The 19,631-nt window shown below is 38.5% G+C and overlaps 1 protein-coding gene across 1 annotated transcript in view; it reads right to left on the reverse strand.

Moving 5' to 3' along the window:
• The window catches only part of FEM1C (fem-1 homolog C), a 91,368-nt gene extending 72,804 nt beyond the window's left edge, over positions 1 to 18,564 (reverse strand). Inside the window, exons 1-2 of the mRNA XM_053701566.1 lie at positions 18,412 to 18,564; positions 14,751 to 15,448 (exon numbers count right to left, since the gene is read on the reverse strand). Of these exons, the coding sequence (XP_053557541.1) occupies positions 14,751 to 15,294 (544 nt within the window). The 5' untranslated portion in view covers positions 15,295 to 15,448; positions 18,412 to 18,564. The remainder of the gene's footprint in view (positions 1 to 14,750; positions 15,449 to 18,411) is intronic.
• Positions 18,565 to 19,631: the final 1,067 nt, after the last annotated feature.

The following is a 19,631-nucleotide window of genomic DNA, read 5'->3' on the forward strand; positions in this document are numbered from 1 at the left end:
GCCCTGAGATCCAAGATTCCAAAACCACCCAAGACTGGGTCAGTAAAAAAGCCAAGCAAAGCATCAGCAACCAGAAGTCTCAGGAAGAAAAACAACTCCGGGCACCTAATAGTTCAAGCCAACCTTACCCTAGAACTAAACACCCCAACCGGCCAAAAAGCCAGACACAAGGGTATGGATGCATAGCCAGAGAATCCGGATAGCGAGAAGAACTTGAAAGCTCCGACCAAAAGGAAGGAACCACCCCTAGCTAAAGTCCAACACTCCAAGAAGCAAGTGTCTTATGAAGATACTTCTCAGAGCCTCAGGACAACTAGGGGATACCTCAAGGTCCAAAAAATCCTACTAGCAGGACTAATCTCCCTAACACATCCGCACAAGCAGAGGACACAAGGAAGAGAAGGCACTAAGCCTACCTGGATCCGGAAAACCCTGAACTAAACATAAGTCCCCGCAGGGAACAACCATCACCCGGAAACACAGATCCCTAAAAGGAGATCCACTCCCCCAGAGGTAATGGAAGAAGACCCAGAGGCCTCTTTATAACTCAGTCAAGAGTAAGAGCTGCATCTAGATATATTAGAAACGGCTACCCGTACACCTGCAAGTTGTCAAGAGCTGCAATAGGTTTCAAACTGCAAACCTTCCGCATGCTAGACAGCTATCCTGTACAAGCTGTTGGATCCAACCCAAAAAGGACACATCCAGAGGCCTAAAAAATTAAGGCCAAACCCCTCAATAGCGGTAAGGGGCATTAAGCCCTCCCACCCTCTAACACATGGGGGAGGAAACTAAGATCTGATGAAATCAGATGTCAGATAGAGTGACACAGCAGAAAAACTCCCCTGCCCGGTCATCTATGACTGAAGGCTATAAGGACTGAAACAATACTTCCCACCTCACGGACCCACAGGTCCTCTCTAATGCTTAGTTGAAAATGAAAAACAAGGATAGCCTAAGCACTCAGTGCTTCTATTGAACCAGCCGAGCAGAACAGCGTCACGTGTCTTAACAGCCGCAAAACCGAATGAACCCGATAGGACCAGTCTGCACCAAGGGTCCCAACCGGCAAGCTGCGTAAATTTTCCCATGTAGGGGAAAAAACAGAAAACAGACATTTTTAACAGAGGACTAAACATGTCCAAAAGTAATAAAGAGTATCAATCTCAGAAGGTTCCCGAAGGAAACAAAAACAAATAAAAGGCATCCCATCGGATATAAATAAAATGTAAGGCAACCCGGAGGTTAATGCCCAAAAAGACACAGGCCTACCCGCAGGACCAGCCAAATGGAGCCCTATCACACAAAACTGGGAAAGATCTCTTACAAATGACAATCAGGAGATTACTTGATCCCCACATGTCTAATGAGGTGCACCATTCGAATTATCAAACTGAAAACGATAGGGTCATTCAATAACTGAAAAACATGTCTGAGCAACACGCGAAGGCGTGCAATCCTGTGACGGAAGGCACAGCACTCAGGGACAGATACCCCGCGGGGAACTCTAGAGGTCCTCCCCAAGGTGGAAGGCCCGGGACAATAGGGCACAAGCACATTCTCAAATTAACGTCTGGACTCTGCATTATGTGGAAGCAAAAACATGCTGCAACCTCCGGAGGAAACACGCCACCCCGCATGGAGGAACCATAAACTGGGTTACCCGCATTTGTGCAGAAGTATGATTTGGTAGGGAACTCACCTCTCGGAGGACAGGACCCACCAGAGGCGGATGGCTCAGCAGTCCCTGGATTCCCCGAGTCCGAGGAACCAGACGCTCTAAAATGGCATACGGAACAAAACTGGTTGACAGGCATCAACGAGGCCACTCTGGATTGATCACCGGACACAGAATCTGAAATTAACACAGTCTCAGAATCAGAATCCTCCATAACTGGATAGAGGATATTTAAATATGGACTTAAGTAGTGAAAAACTAAAAACGGCACCTGACACCCCCAATGGCTGGGGAACTCACCACCTCCTATGACCAGACCCCTGCGGACTAGAAAAATTTCCTTCACCACGTAATCGGGAATGAGGAAATGGAACAACGGAACATAGCCACGGCCGAACACAAGGTGAACCGTACAGTCCAAACAAGCGCGCTCAGCCAAAAGGCTGCGTCACTTCCAAAGGCCTCAATGTACCAATCATGAGTCCAGTAAACATTACACATAAGCAGGTTGAATCACATAACAAGCATGATTATAAACCCTCCTGTTCAATAACCCCCCCGCAGGAGATATTAACCCTTGATTCCATGATACTAAAAGAGACTCACTGAGACCCTTATGTTATAAGTTAGACCCGCAAGGTGTTAGCCTCTCGGGAAACATTCACATTACAGTACATTGCGAATAAAGTAAAATGAAATGATCTTACCGGAATCTACGCTGTGGTACAGGAACACGGCCCTTCAAGTGTGACGGATAGCAGCATCACCTCCGCCATGGACTTAAGAGAGGAAAGCAGGCAGCGAAGTGAAGTTAGACAATGCCGATTGCTTGAGGAGCTGTTAATATGAGTCGGGTGGTTTCGCAGTAAAAGAAACTCCCTGCATCTCCGGACTCTAACTTTCATAAAAGCCCTCACTGAGAGACTGACAGCACTACTTAAAACTCCTGTCCCATGTCGAAGAGTACTACCCTCCATAAGAGACAAAAACCAAAAATTAAACATTCTGACACTTCTCTGCCATCCTCCTGAGACGAAAGGCAAAGAATGACTGGGGGATGAGGGGAGTGGGAGGAGTATTTAAGCCTTTGGCTGGGTTGTCTTTGCCTCCTCCTGGTGGCCAGGTTCTTATTTCCCAAAAGAAATTAATGCAGCTGTGGACGTTTTCCATTTAAGAAGAAAACACACCGTTCCACACTTCAGTTAATTAAGCATGTGTTTGAGTAGTGTATAACAATCACCAATCTGATGATTCAGAAAGAGCATACTTTTTAAACAACTTCCTTATTTACTTCTTTTAAATTTGCTTACTTCTCTTAGTATCCTTTGCTGAAGGAGCAGCAATGCACTACAGATGAACCAATCACAATTAGCATATATGTGCAGATACCAATCAGCAGATAGCTGCCAGTAGTCAATTGCTGCGTTTCAGCAGTATGCGTTTCACTAAAGGATACCAAGATAAAGAATCAAATTAGACAATAGAAGCAAACTGGAAACTTTTATACAATTGTAAGCTCCAATTTATTGTGTAATTAAACTAAAAATATGCTCATAATTTAAATTCGTTTTGATGCATATCATAAAATCAGGGCTTGAAAAAGCCGCATATCATAAAATCAGGGCTTGAAAAAGCCACATGCTAGGGTATCAGTGGCGCCCTGAAGACTGGACTTGGTGTGTAGCCGTTTGAGCCTTGTACCCGTTTGTCACACTGCAGCCAGGTACAATCAAGCCTTGCTGCATACAGTATATGCACTATGGTGGATCTGGGAACTACAGTTCCTAGTAAACTGTGTGCACAGGAGACAAAACAGTTGTGGGGCCAGGTAGATGGAAATGGATATTGGGGGGGGACAACGTTTAGTTGATTGCAGATAAGTAATCTGTCAATCAAATGCTGAAAACGGCGACCGGAGCTTCAGCTATTATCCGTGTAGCGTTTATAAGTATATCCTAACGATTTCATGAATGAAACTCTCATTCATTTTTTAACTGCTATTGTTTCACTTTATGTAATCTGTTTAAAGGGACAGTCAACACCAGAATTTTTGTTGTTTAAAAAGATAGATAATCCCTTGATTACCCATTCCCCAGTTTTGCAAAACCAACACGGTTATATTAATACACTTTTTACTTCTGTGACTAACTTGTATCCAAGTATCTTCTGACTGCCCCTAATCACATGACTTTTAGTTATTATTATCTGTTGACTTGCATTTCAGCCAATTAGTGCAGTGTCTGCCACTAGCCACGGGCGTAATCACAATGCTATCTATATGGCCTACATGAGCTTGCTCTCCCCTGCTGTGAAAAGTAAATAAAATAGAGGCGGCCTTCAAGGGCTTATAAATTATCATATGTGCCTTCCTAGGTTTGCTTTCAACTAGAATACCAAGAGAACAAAGCAAAATTGTTGATAAAAGTAAATTGGAAAGTTGTTTAAAATTACATGCCCTATTTGAAAAATAAAAGTTTTTTTTGGACTTGAGTGCCCCTTTAACTTGACATTCACTTTAATATAACAATGGTATATACTGTATCTGTTGGGCATGCTTTAAAAAAAAAAAAAAAAAAAAAAAAAACAGAATCTGTTTGGGTCACTCACTGAAATATAGCTTACAATAGTCGACTTCAAAAATATTTATTGTTTAAAAAGCAAGATAATCCCTTTATTACCCATTCCCCAGTTTTGCACAGCCAACACTGTTATATTAATATACATTTAACCTCTGTAATTACCTTGTATCTAAGCCTCTTTTGACAGCCCCCTGATCACATGACTATTTATTTATTTTGTTATCTATTGACTTGCATTTTAGCCAATTAGTGCGGTGTCATCCACAACCCACTGGCGTCAGCACAATGTTATCTATATGGCACACATGAATTAGCTGTCTCTTGTTGTGAAAAGCAAATAAAAAAGCATGTGATAAGAGGCTGTCTGTAGTGGCTTACAAACAGGAAGACATTTAGATGTTTAGAATGTTATAAAGTATATTAATATGACACTGTTGGTCATGCAAAGCTGGGGAATGGGTAATAAAGGCGTTATCTATCTTTTTAAACAATAACAACTTTGTGTTGACTGTCCCTTTAAATTAACCCTTTCGTGACAGGGTTAAAGTGCCTACATCGGAACACCTGTTCCGATGTAGACAAATTGAAACTACGCGATCGTGCATACGATCGCAAGATTTCAATTATTGGATCGCATCTGGGGGGCGTCCCTACAACCCTAGGAACGCCCTCCAGACCGCGATCAAGTCCTTGAAGCACAGAAGGCTTCAGGACAGCCGTTTGTTATGACGTTCTATTCCGTCATAACGGCTTTAAAGCCCAGTGTAAATATGACGGAATAGAACGGCATAACGGCATTAAAAGGTTAAAGCAGCAAAAAAAAGCTCAATACCAGTTTAAAAGGGACAGTCTACCATAGAATTGTTATTGTTTTAAAAGATAGATAATCCCTTTATTACCCATTCCCCAGTTTTGCATAACCAACACTGTTATATTAATATACTTTTTACCTCTGTGATTACCTTGTACCTAGGAACATTCTTCCAGCCCCCTGATCACATGACTGTGAATGTTTATTATCTATTGTCTTAAATTTAGCATTGTTTTGTGCTAAATCTTAAATAACCCCCTGTGCCTGAACACAGTGTTATCTATATGGCCCATGTGTACTTTGTCTCTTTGTATTGAAAAGAGATTGAAGCATGTGATAAGAGGCAGCCCTTAAAGGGACAGTTTACTCAAAAATTTTCTCCCCTTTAATTTGTTCCCAGTGATCCACTTTACCTGCTGGAGTGTATTAAATTGTTTACAAGTAGATCCTTTACCCTTATATTGGCATTTGAAATAGTTTATTTAGCATGTGGTATCCCCACCTATTCTGAAAGTTTGTGGCCGCAGGTCCCAGCTATAGATAAGCTTTGTAAACACAGCCAGCAGAAGAAATTATACTCCCAGTAGGATATAGCAGAGATAAGGTAATAAAATGTTGATTTTCCATTGTTCTCTCCAAGTACTGGTAATTGTTTTATGGACAGATATAAGATTAAGAAACATGTTTATGTACACAATGTGATACAGTAATGAGATCTGATTATACCTACAAGCTCAACCCATTTTATTAGGTTGTGGCTTCAAAACACAAAATCGGAGCTTTAATATTCACAAATAAACCTTAAAAAGCTAATTTTCATACATTTTTTTACTCTGCAGTTGGTAAAAAAAGCAATTGTAAACACATTAAGGGAAAACTATTTTACAGTATACTGTCCCTTTAAAGGCTTAGAAATTAGCATATAAGCCTACCTATATTAAACTAAGAATACAAAGAGAAAAAAGCAAATTTGATGATAAAAGTAAATTGGAAAGTTGATTAAAATTAAAAGTCCTATCTGAATAATGAAAGTTTAATTTATACTAGACTGTCCCTTTAACAAGAGTGTAAAAAAGGCTTAGCAACAAAGGGGTTAAATAGTACAGAAAGGTTAAAGGGACAGTCTAGTCTAAATTACACTTTCATGATTCATATAGGACATTCAATTTTAAAGAACTTTCCAATTTACTTTTATCATCAAATGTGCTTTGCTCTCTAGGTATTCTTTGTTGAAAGCTAAACCTAGGTAGGCTCATATGCTAATTTCTAAGCCCTTGAAGGCTGCCTCTTATCTCAGTGCATTTTTACAGTTTCTAGTTCATGTGGGCCATTTAGATAAAATTGTGCTCACTCCCGTGGAGTTATTCATGATTGGCTAAAATGCAAGTCTGCCAAAAGAACTTAAGAGGACAGTCTGCATAGCTTAGCTACAAGGTAATCTCTTATGTAAAAAGTATACTAATATAACCGTGTTGGTTATGCAAAACTGGGGAATGGGTAATAAAGGGAGGATCTATTTTTTTAAATAATAAAAATTCAGGAGTAGACTGTCCCTTGCACTATAAATAACTATGTATGCAACTCAAAGCCTTTCTCAAACTGAGAAAATACACTGACCTCCCCCTAGAGTCAATAAATAGACAATATGTACGAAATAAGCCAACAGTGCGCTCCAGAAGGTAGGAGCTATAGTTAGTAAATAGATTACAGCGAAAATAAATTCATATGCAGAGTATATAGGATTAAATACTATTAATTTTAACTAAACTCAAATAATATGTACATAAAAATGAAGTCAAAAGTAAAAATCAATGCGGCAGGTATGAAATAGAACCTAAAAAGTGATGTTGGAATGTGATCAGTATTAGAAAAAACAAACTATATACCATAGTTAAAAAGCCCTAAGACGTCCTTCAAAGAGTCTTTAAATGGTGTATAGTACATGCTCCATAAATCAGCTTATGCATATCCAGATTGGAGACCAAATGCCCTTTTAATCAAAAGTACATAAAAATCACGAGTAAAAGCAGCAAACCAGAAATGGAAGTATTAAGGTACCTTTAAATCCTCAGGGTGCACAGGCCGCTGTATGATAGTCCATCATCAGCTCTCCCTGTGGCCTTTGATTACTCAGGATGCAGAAATTGCTGTATGAAGGTTCTCACCATATGATTCTGCAGCCTTTAAACAGGTAACTTTTCACTTTTGATTGCCGGTTTTTATAAGTGTCCTACGTGTCTATTTTCGTTGCTGAGACACATGGTATAAGGCTCCCTTACACCACATGTCTCAGCAACGAAAACAGACACGCCAGGACACTTTTGTAAGCGCTTTCTTTTTTTTAACCATATATGCCTGATGAAATGGCATTCTTAGGTTAAGAAACACGTTGTAATAAAGGATTTTAAAATCAAACACCGGCACCACAGCTTTTTATTATGATGTGCACTCACCCTTGTTTTTAGGCCCTTCCCATGCACTGCTTGGAGTTTTTCATTTTCATAGAAATTATCAACCACAGACTGAACGTTGTTGGATACTACAGAGAGCAGTCTGCTGTTTTCCTACACGTGCTAATCATCATCTGCTAATGCCGGTAACAGCACAGGGAGAGTCAACTTGGCTTGTTTCTATAAAGGAACTGGACACCCAGGACTGAGCCAATGCCACGAGTACTCAGCAAGCTGACTGCTGAGTGTCATCCTGCCTTACCAGCACCTACCAGCTTAAAGGGACAGTCTGCTCCAGAATTTTTATTGTTGAAAAAGATAGATAATCCCTTAATTACCAATTCCCCAGTTTTGCATAGCCAACACCGTTATATTAATATACTTTTTTACCTCTGTGATTACCTTGTATCTAAGCCTTTTCTAACAACCCCCTGATCACATGACTTATCTATTGACTTGCATTTTATCCAATTAGTGCTGTGTCTGCCACAACCCACTGGTGTGAGCACAATGTTATCTATATGACTCACATGAACTGGCACTCCCCTGTTGTGAAAAGCTAATAAAGCATGTGATAAGATAAGAGGCTGTCTTTAGTGGCTTAGAAACAGGCAGAAATTTAGAGGTTTAAAGGTTATAGAGTATATTAATATAACAATGTTGGTTGTGCAAACCTGGGGAATGGGTAGTAAGGCATTATCTATATTTTTCATCAATAACAATTCTGGTGTTGACTGTCCCTTTAAGGTGCCATTTCAAATTCGGAGTGTGATTCTTTCCTTTTAACAATAACTGTGTCAGGGTTTTTTCCCTGTTTGCCATGTGCTGCTGGCAGCCATTTTACTCACCTCTCTTCCTGACTATGGTGCATTGTGGGGGATGCAGCTCATTTCCTACACTTCCTTTTATGGCCAGACTGGTGTGCATCATCCATGTGAGACAGGATGCAGTCTCAGAATTGTGATGTCATCACTTATTATTTAAAGGGCCTCTGTTCAGTATGCTTTGCCTTTGCGTTGTCTCAGACCTGTTTGTGAGAGTTCCTGTGTATTACCTGGCTGTCTGACGTCCTTCCTGGTTCCTAATCCCTGGCTTGTTCCTGACTCTGTTCTCCTTGTTCCTAGGGTTGCCACCTGTCCCTTAAAATACAGAACACTTATAAGTTACACATGCTGCAGGGTGTGCAGGGAGGAATATGAATAGTGCTTTCCAGAAACACAATACATGTTCCTCCCTGCACACCCTGCAGCATGTGTAAATCATAAGTGCCCAGGAAAACATGGCTGAGGTGGCAACCCTACTTGTTCCTGATTCCGGCTCGTCTGACTACTCGCTTTGGCTCCTGACTCGGCTCGTCTGACTACCAGCTCTGGTTTGGACTCCTGGACTTTTTATTATTTTTTGCAGGTGATTCCTGGCACCCTGACAAACTGTTTGCAAACATTGTTACATTATGAGACACCCCTTCTCTTCTTCCTTCATTTCATCATTTTTTTGTAGGTTTGTATACATGTTTAATTTGAAAAGAAATGCAGCAAAAATATGTTAATTTTGAAGCTAAAATAAAGTATGTTTGCACTAAACTAGTCTGTGAGTGGCTGAAAAACTCCCATAACTATCACAAACATAAAGCAGGTGTTTTTTTCCTCTCTCTCTTAATCAGCAGAGGGACATTGTTTTTCACATGCAACAAGGAAATAAGTAAAATGTATTTCAATATCTCTTCCACGTGTTATATTATCAGTTCCTCTTCATTGTCTACTCAACTTACTTTAGATTATAACCAAAATGAAAATAAAATAGAGTGCAAAACTATACAATTTGGAGTCAGATAAATCTCTTTTTTCAGGTTCCTGATCGTTCAGTGACTTGGGGAGATTACATTACTACTTTATAATGAATGCATGGGCAAAAGCCCTCCATTGATACTGCATAGTACACTCTTGTTCAAAAGTCAAGAAAATTCCAAACTTTTCGACACATACTTTAATGACATCAGTGATGATTAATTACATAATCATGTATCAAAAACCTACTGGGGTTGGGAAGATTAAAGTGAATGTAAATTTTGATGCTTAAATGCCTGGTTTTAAAAAATTCAATTAAAAAAAAAAGGTGCACTTTAATTCATCAAAATTTACATTTCACTCATGTTGTGAAAAAATACTTACCTTTTAATCTTGACAGCAGCTTTAGCTTTCCCCGCCCATCGCAAAGCCTCTTCCTGGGTCTAAAATGAGGAATCCGGCTTCCTCCAATCACGGAGTTGAATCAGACACTGATTCCCCCGGGGGGGGGAAGCCGTGAAAGGTAAGTATTTTTTCACATGACGAGTGAAATGTAAAAAAAAATTTCAACCCATTTTATTATGTGGTGGCTTTAAAACACAAAATCAGCCAGTTCATATACACAAACCTTAAAAAGCTAATTCTTATACATTTTATATTCTGCAGCTGGTAAAAAAAACATAATTGGAAACACATTAAGAGAAAAACAATTTTATAGTATACTGTAGCTTTGAAGGAAACTAACTAAGAGTAGCCAGAGCAGAGTGTGGTTTGAACAGCACTTTAAGCAGTCAGTCAGGATTCTTGTCTGAGGACAAGCTAGGGAGTGTGCGTCTGTCATGTGCAGGCACAGTCATGTTATTTTCATATTCAGTTTCAGCAAGTTCTATGAAATCTCATGAGATTTAATTGAAATCTTATGAGATTACAGCAAAGGCAAAGCATGAAGTATAAGTATAATTATAACTTTACACAGCACTTCCTTTTTTACAAAGAGATGCTCCGGTGATATTTTCTTGTCCGCTTTTAAGTTATGCTGCATCACTTTCAAGCGATTTAGCATATGAGTATTATGTCCCTTTAAATATTTCTTGCCAATAAGTTCAGCCATATGGCTATTGCTATGACTACAGTTTCTCACAATCATCCAAGTTTTTCTATCTTTAAAACAACAACAGAATTATATCAAGTTTTCCATTTTGTGGATGCAACAAATTACTATTCAACACTAATTTCAAGAAAATATTTCCATTACTTGCCAGACCAATGGGCATTTAAATGATCAGGTTTAAACAGGATTCAACAAACACCTGACACAAGGACAACATGACACTACAAAATTAGCCCTAGTGCCCATTATGGCCCTGGAGAGAAGTGCAGAGGCCAGAGCAGTACCTCTTCCCCTTTGCAGAATAAAACTGTATAGCTTTATTTTACTTTAACCCAGCTGCTGTATGGATGTGGCAAATGTATCTCCCCATGAACTGTTCCCACGGGTACACATTTTCAAGCAGATGATTAAAGGATCATAAAGATAGGAGTTAATTCTGCTATGAGTGCATATAGGGGAATAAAGACACACACATTACTGGCAAACAAAATGCTAGTTTTTTATATTATTATTGTGTTATCTATGCAGCAGTGTTTAATCTAAATTTACAGCACATTTATCAATCCCTGCATTTATACTCATACATTACAATGTAAAAACATTTTTACAAACCAGGGACATGAAGGCAAACATATGAGGCTATAAAACCCCAGCATACTTGAATGTAAATTTTGATGCTAAAGTGCCCGGTTTTTAAAAAATTTGATTAAAAACAGGGGCACTTTAATTCATCAAAATTTACATTTCACTCCTGTTGTTGAAAAGAAAAGAAAAACCTTACCTTTTAAACTTGACAGCCGCTCCAGCTTCCTCCAGTCGTCGCAAGCCATTTCTGATGTCAGAAATGATGGATAGGTCATCCTCTAATCACGGCTTCCCCCCGGGGGAAATCAGTGTCTGATTCAATGCTGTGATTGGAAGAAGCCGGATTCCTCATTTTAGACCCAGGAAGAGGCTTTTCAAAGGGTGGAGGAAGCTGGAGCTGCTGTGAAGATTAAAAGGTATTTTCACAATACGAGTGAAATGTAAATTTTGATGAATTTAAGTGCCCCTGTTTTTAATCGAATTTTTAAAAATCGGCCACTTTAGCACCAAAATTTACATTCACTTTAAAAGAGACGATGCAATGTAAAGGGTGTTGAAAAAAGGTTGCATTGCCGTTCTTTGCACATCCCAACGTATTCATTGTCTAGGAGAATAAATAAAAAGGGGCAGAAAGCCCCATCATTTATATGTATTGCCAGTTGTTGGTGACACATGGTGACATTATCACACACACTGAGGGTACAGTCTTATTGCTAGCGATACAGGAGCCCAAAGCAAGGCCCCAGCACCACATAGAGGGTCACTTGAAACAAAAGTGTCTATCCTTCAAACTGAGCTGTTATATTTCCCTCTATGATGTAGATAAGGACCAAAAATTGTGATTACTGCCCCCAGTAAGTGTCCTTGTGCCTCTCTCCAAATGAGCAGTCAATTGTCCACTTAAAGGGGCAGTAAATTCAGAAAATAATGTTAAATAATTCTGCACATAGTGCAGAATTATGTAACATTATCTTAGCGACAGCTTTAAAAATCTAAAGATTTGATAGATTTTAGACTTCAGTCGCATTTACCTGGTCTCCTCTCAACGATCTTCTGATCAGGTTTTCTGTTGGCCTGGTAGCAGAAGCGCTTTGAAACAGAAGACAAGATAAGAAGATCCTGGAGTGGAGACCAGGTAAGTGCAACTTTGATGGCTAAAATCTATCAAATCTTTAGATGTTTAAAGCTGTCGCTAAGATAATGTTACATAATTCTGCACTATATGCAGAATTATATAACATTTTTATATTTACTGTCCCTTTAAGATGCATGGGGACACATACTGACACAATGCCCTTCTTATGAAAGAGGGGGTCGTCCTTCAAACAGTCATGAGATCATCATTGTAATAACAATCACCTAGCAACAACTGACAGCCTCATTGTTGAGTGTTGAGACTATGTATAAAAAAAAATATAATGTTTTTATATTTTACAACAAATTAAAGGGACATCCCAGAGAATTTTTGTAATATACACGTATTGGCAAAGATTCTTGTAATAAAAGCTAGTCGTTTAAAAATTGTATTTAAAGTGAAGGTAAAGTTATCCTTTATTGAATCAAATCTACCATTTCTCCCTATCACCTTTTAATAGTCGCTAAGTAATTTTTTTTATTTTTCAAATATTTTTCTTAAAAAAGTAATTTCCAATTCCCTACCGTTTATCTCCTGACTCCTCCCAAGCCCTACTTCCTCCTAGGCATTTAGTGACGTCTTCAGCGGTCCCACCCGCTCTCAAATGCGAGTGCACGACCCCGGATTCAATTGCCCATGCGCTAATCACCGATGGTAATCTTCAATGCCCATGCACTAATTTGCCTTGTAACATAGTATTGAATGAATAAATAGGTATATTCATTCAGTACTATGCAATCAGAGACAGGAGCTGCATTTATTGCCATCGAAACGTTTCTTAAAAACATCGATCTATTAACTCTGTTTGCCCAATTGTACTATAGAATCTATAGTACAATTGGGCAATCCGAGTTGATAGAGCGTTGACGTCAGTAAAAAGATGATAAAGTAGTCTGCGGGGATTCCCACCTGGTAGTAGGAAGCATGCATGCTTGAAATGGGAACGCGCATGGTTGAGAAACCTAATAAAAATTAATTTGCACATGCGGCGATGAGTAAAGGGGCGGATGACGTCGGTTGACGGCCGCCTAACGGCCTAAAAGTCAGTTGGATAAAAATAAAAATAAAAACACGTGATGGAAAGGCAAAAAAAATATTTTTTACAGGTTGAATTTGGGGACGGATAGAAATCAAATTATAAAGGTAATATATTTAATTATAACGATTTATATCAAATATGATGAATGAAAGTCATATTATTTTTAAACATATAATATTATAGATAGAGATGAGGGTAACTTTACCTTCACTTTAAGTATACACCGTGCACCAGCATTTTAAACACAGCACTTGCTCACGGAACTTAATTTTGCTTGTACCATCTGGTAATGACTCAGGTTGTTAATTGCTGACGTGATACAAATCCCACTGGCGCTCTAAGCAGCGGCAGTATTTAAAATGCTGGTGCACTGCGAATATCTAGCTATGCTTCACATGCACTTGCAGAGAAAATGTTAACACTAAAACAGTGATAACTTTTAATAGGAGCATTTTTGCTAATACATGTATATTGCAAATATATTTCTATGCAAATATATAATTAATCTATGTGCATTTAAATTTTGTCCGGAATGTCCCTCTAAAAGCACTGAAATTATATTTAATTAAAAAGGAGAGCAAAAGGCTAAAATTAGGTTCCAGCACAGGGGTGAGAAATAGTCCAGTGCTGAAAGGGTTACAATGGACCCAGTATCAAGCTATTAGGAAGTTAAGATTAGATATGAGAATACTGCATTGAATCTTTTAACCTATAGTATGATCCTGGTGGATTAAAATATTAAAACTAAAAGGCTTCTAAGATTTAACCACATGTATGAATATAATAAACACCTTTTTCTGGTGACTTTTATCACACAGACAAGTTATAAACAATTAATGCCAATGTCAGTAACAAGAAAAACAAAACAAAAAAACAAAATAAAAAACACATTCTAGTGACCGTTTTTTTTTGTTTTGTTTTTTTTTTTATCAAAATCATGAGCAACTAGTTTTGGCAAGCACCAAAATGTTCAAAAGAAGCCTGGTTCACTGTGCCATGAGGGATGAAAGTTATAGACTACATATGTATGTGGTTAAAGGTTTCATTATTTTCAAGGTAACGACCTGGCATATTGGAGTTGGACTTGTAGGAAAGTAGCAGGACCAGCACACACCTTAGGAAAATGTCTCTTTTAACCAATATCGGATAAATACAGGTGCACATCTGGAGGGCCTCCCTTTCCAAGGTCCTAGTTAGTACAGCAAAATAGAACACACAGGTGGCACACAATATGAGGCAACAGCGCCTTTATCGAGCAACGTTTCGGGACTCATGCCCCTTTATCAAGCCATGAGCTTGATAAAGGGGCAGGAGCCCCGAAACGTTGCTCAATAAAGGCGCTGTTGCCTCATATTGTGTGCCACCTGTGTGTTCTATTATATTGAAGTTGGACTGTTCTGGTTGGAATAAGGCTATTATTGTATAGGACATTTCTTCTTTGTTTGTGGCAAACAAGCTATAAAGTTTACAATATTAGGTTAAACTCAGTTGACTAAATCCTTGACATTATTTAGTGAGTATACATACTGTAAATACATATCCTACAACATTCCAGTGATGATATTAATAACCTACCTTTTACACTCTTGCGGTTCACATCAGCCCCCTTCTCGAGCAAGAACTGGGCTATCTCCTTGTGACCCTTATAACAGGATATCATAAGACAGGTGTGTCCATGGCGATTAGCTACTTCCAAGTCAGCTTTGTGCTCTACCAGATACTTGACAATTTCCAGGTGCCCATCAAAGCAGGCTGCACGCAGCGGAGTAGAGTTAGTAAGGGTGGTGTTGTTAACGGAAGCCCCATGATCAAGAAGAGACTGCACGACTTTTAGGTGCCCAGCAGCAGAGGCCGCCCAAAGAGGAGGCGCCCCCTCTATCGTCTCCCCATCAAAATTAACAGATCCACCAATTTCAACGGAGGCACTGCACTGATCGAGCAAATAATCCACCATGTCCAAGTGCCCATACCGAGCTGCCATTAAAAGTGGAGTGGCACCATTGGTTTTCTCTGACATAAGCAAGACTACTTCATCCTTAGCTTTGTTTTCCAGAAGTTTTGAGAGAAGACGCAGCTTACCATCACGGGCAGCGTTGAATACGGCTGTCTTGAGATCCATGGCTGCTCTACTCTGACAGCTTAAAAAACCCAGGAGACACCAATGCTCTTTATTGACAATGAAATTTTTTAAAGGGAAGGCACAATAACAAAAAAGTATGAAATTCTCTCCGTCCTCAGGAGCAGCATGAATATGGTTTCACAGATGCATGATGCTAAAAAAAGAAAACACAGCACATTTATCTGTTAAAATGCCAGTTAGAGATCCCAAATATTGTTTCTATAAATATTACAATTTGTATTACAATAATGCATTTTGCAGTGCATAACTCTATTCAAAATGTTATAAGGAACTGCCTTAAAAAGGGTCACTCTTAGCCAGAATTTGTATTGTTTACAAAAATAGATAATCCCTTTATTACCCATTCCCTAGTTTTGTATAACCAAACACAGTTATATTAATATACATTTTACCTAAGTGAGTACCTTGTATCTAAGCCTCTGCAGACTGCCCCCTTATTTCAGTTATTTTCACAGACTTGCATTTTAGTCAATCAGTGCCCTCTCATAAGTAACTCCATGGGCTTGAGAACAATGTTATCTATATGGCACAAATGAACTTACACCCTCTAGCTGTGAAAAAAACTGTTAAATGCATTCAGATAAGAAGTGGCCTTCAAGGGCTTAGAAATTAGCTTGAGCCTACCTAGATTAAGCTTTCAACTAAGAAAACCAAGATTACAAAGCAAATGTTATGATAAAAGTAAATTGGACCTTGGGTAAAGGGCTAGGGCTAAAAATAGCCCTAAAGTAAATTGGAAAGGGTGTTAAAATTACATGCCCTAACTGAATCATGAAAGTTTAATTCTGACTAGACCATCCCTTTAAATAAAAGTAATCGTTATTTCTCATGATTCAGACAATGAAATTTCTCAGAACGTAATTTACGTACATTAACAAATTTTGTTCTGAAACCATTCATTTAAAAGGGATATGAAACCCAAAATATTTCTTTCATAATTCAGATAGAGCATGTGATTTTTAAATAATCTTTCCAATTTACTTCTATTATCTAATTTGTTTCATTATCTTGGTATGCTTAGTTGAAAAGCATACTTAGGTAGGCTCGGGAGCAGAAATGCATTACTTGGAGCTAGCAGCTGATTGGTGGCCATATAAATTCTCTTTTTTTTTTTTGTAGTGCATAGCAGTAACATCAACAAAGAAAGATAAAAGAATGACGCAAATTTGATAATAGATGTAAGAAAAGTTGTTAAAATGCCATGCCCTATCTGTATCAGGAAAGAAATTGTTTGGGTTTCAAGTCCCTTTAAATTAAATTATATTTTCAGGAGTCTTAAAACATATATGATGCAGGATTAACTAATTAGCATTAAAATTTTTGAAATTCCATAAAGGCAGTTTACTACTGTTCAACAGAAGCAGACAAACAAAAATGTATCATACATTTCCTGCAGAGTAATAACTTTCAATAATTGTCTCCCTATGATTTGTTACTCAGAAACCAAAAAAACAGAAACTCTGGACATAGAAAATGTATATGCCAGAAAAAAGAGGTAAGAAATAGTTACAAATTGCTGAATGAGTAACACAAGGCAGAATCCCTTGAATCTACAGCTGATTTTCAAACTTTAAAGCAACATGAAACTCACATTTTTCAGATTCAGACGGAGCATACAATTATAAACAACTTTCCAATTGTCTTCTTTTAGCTAATTTCCTTTGTTCTCTTAATTTCCTTTGTTGAAAAGTATACCTAAGTAGGCCGAAAAGCTGGGAGTTATCTGACGATTTTTGTCTGCACGTCTTTTAATTTGCTTACCAATGTGTTCAGCTAGCTCCCAGCAGTGCACTGGTGCTCCTTCAATAACGGATACCCAAGAAAATTATATTGGAAAATTGTATGCTCTATCTTAAAGGACCAGTAAACCCAAAATCGTTCTTTCATGATTCAGATAGAACATACAAATTTAAGCAACATTACAATTTACTTTTATTATTTATTTTGCTTCATTGTTTAGATATCCTTATTAGAAGAAAAAGCAATGCACATGGGTGAGCCAATCACATGAGGCTTCTATGTGCAGCAACCAATCAGCAGCTACTGAGCATATCTAGATATGCTTTTCAGCAAAGAATATCAAGAGAATAAAACAAATTAGATAATAGAAGTAAATTAGAAAGATGTTTAAAATTGCATTCTCTTTCTAAATCATGAAAGAAAAAAAATGTGGGTTTCATGTCCCTTTAATCATGAAAGAAAAACAAAAATTGTGTTTCATGTCTCTTTATTTTTTCTTCAAGTAACAGTAATAACAGATACTACTGAGCTATTTGAATAACATTGCTTCTTTTCTATATCATCTATTTAATAAGCCAATGTACTTGCTGATCACTATACAAGTAAAAAAGTTGGTTTAAAACTTATTTTGCATCTCATGTCCATCTACTTGACTAGGACAAGCAGCCACCATTAAAAATACTGAAAAGCCGTCAAAAGACTAAAAAAAAAAAAAAAAAAAAAAAAAATTGAGAAGTAAATACAATCTCAGTGGTTTAAGAAAAATAGAAAAGTCTCCCTGTGACAACCACTTTGGACCCTACTAATATAAATTTGTTTTCATGAGGTCATGCAAGGTTATACCTTTGAGAATTTCCTAAAGGTGTTCTTTGAACCAGTAATCAGTATATTAAACTATTGTATAAAAAAAAATGCGTCTCCATATATTTTAAATATGCACAGACTTTGAACACAGTATTGTAGTTTAACCCCTTGACACCCAAAGGTGGATATACTTAAAACTAGGGGGTTAAAACCAGTACAAGAAAACTGATCTAGAAGCACCTTGTGACACAACAACATCGAAAACGGAAGAAAAAAATAGCTTTCTGCGTTAACAAAATAAAGTTAAACCCTTTGAGTGCCAGCGTGTTGAAATAATGAAGGGTTAACCACTTAGCTGCCAAAGTGTTGCACCCCCTCTCTGGCAGCAGGGATTATATTTCAAGGGACTAGCAAATAATGTATCGCGATTATAACGCACGTATTATATACCATTGTTAAACAGCACATACCCAATTATACACATACAACGAGAACTCCCTAGGTGAGCACGCAAAGACACTATCCGTATTTACAAAAAATATATTATATTACATTGAGTTGTGCTTCGGTGACCGGAATCCTTCAGGCATTACTGCGTCCATGGCAGCCAGCTTTTCTTGTTCGCTCCCTGACAGCCTCTGCAGCGCCGTGACCGGTATGACGGGACGGGCGGTGCTCTACTCCGCCTGATAACTTACAGCCTAACCTGCTATCCCGAATTACTCACCAGTAGGTCGCGTCCTAGCCAATCAAAATGGAGAACATAAAGGGGAGGTTTTACAAGAGCACGAGAAAGCCTTGAAAAAAAGCTCACCGTGACGTTTTGTGGTGTCATGTTTGGTTACAGGAGCAACGGCGTCGAATGGTTGGGTGGAGGTAAAGAATAATGGTGATGAGATGTTTACGCGCGCGCGTGCGTACGCGCATTGTTTTCTTGGGTGCGCGTGCGCGAGTGATAAGTGCGGCTGTTTATGTTTCTCAGAGAGCTGTAGCTTGAATCATCAATTTGGAGCAGAAATACGAAGAGTTTCCCAGTAGACGTGGGAGGATGGGCGTCTGTAGATCTGTTTTATTTTCGAGGGATATCCCAAACCGTTATAACGGTGTATGAGCCTTCTCATGTTTTTAACAGTTTAGCCATCGGGTTATACGTTCAAAAGCAGGCAGAGCCAACTGACCTCTAGCAGGTGCTGGAACTCACAAAGGGCCTTGACCGTTTTACTGCAGGAAATAAAAAGAGCTCACGCTAAATTACATAGGACTATGCACCAAAGGGTTTTGGGATTCAGGATAAATATATATATATATATATATATATATATATATATATAAAATAAAGTTTAATATTGTGGCATATTATGTGATGTTATATTCTGTAATGCTATGTTTATATTTTGTGATGTTATATAGACTTTAATGGTTGCCAATAGCTTAATTACTAAATAAACTCTGAACTATAGAATCATTGTAAAACTGATATGGAGCTTCATTTCAGCAGTTAATGCTGAAGTGAAAAAGAATGAGACATAATTGTGTGTGTTAACCCCTTGAGTGCTAATGATGGCTCTGAGCCGTCGCAAATTGTCTGTCAGGTGCTAACGACAGCTCAGAGCCGTCACTAGCACTTGCCCACCTTGAGGGAGATCTGGGGGCGATCGGACCTGCATAGTGACAGGCATCGCCAGGGCTTCACGTTTTGCGCAGTGGCGTCATCGCACAACTTTATTGAAAATTTACAATAGACATTATAGGAAAATGGGGCATGCTGCTTA

This window comes from Bombina bombina, chromosome 2 (genome assembly GCF_027579735.1).
Source record: "Bombina bombina isolate aBomBom1 chromosome 2, aBomBom1.pri, whole genome shotgun sequence".
In the NCBI taxonomy this organism is placed as follows: domain Eukaryota; kingdom Metazoa; phylum Chordata; class Amphibia; order Anura; family Bombinatoridae; genus Bombina; species Bombina bombina.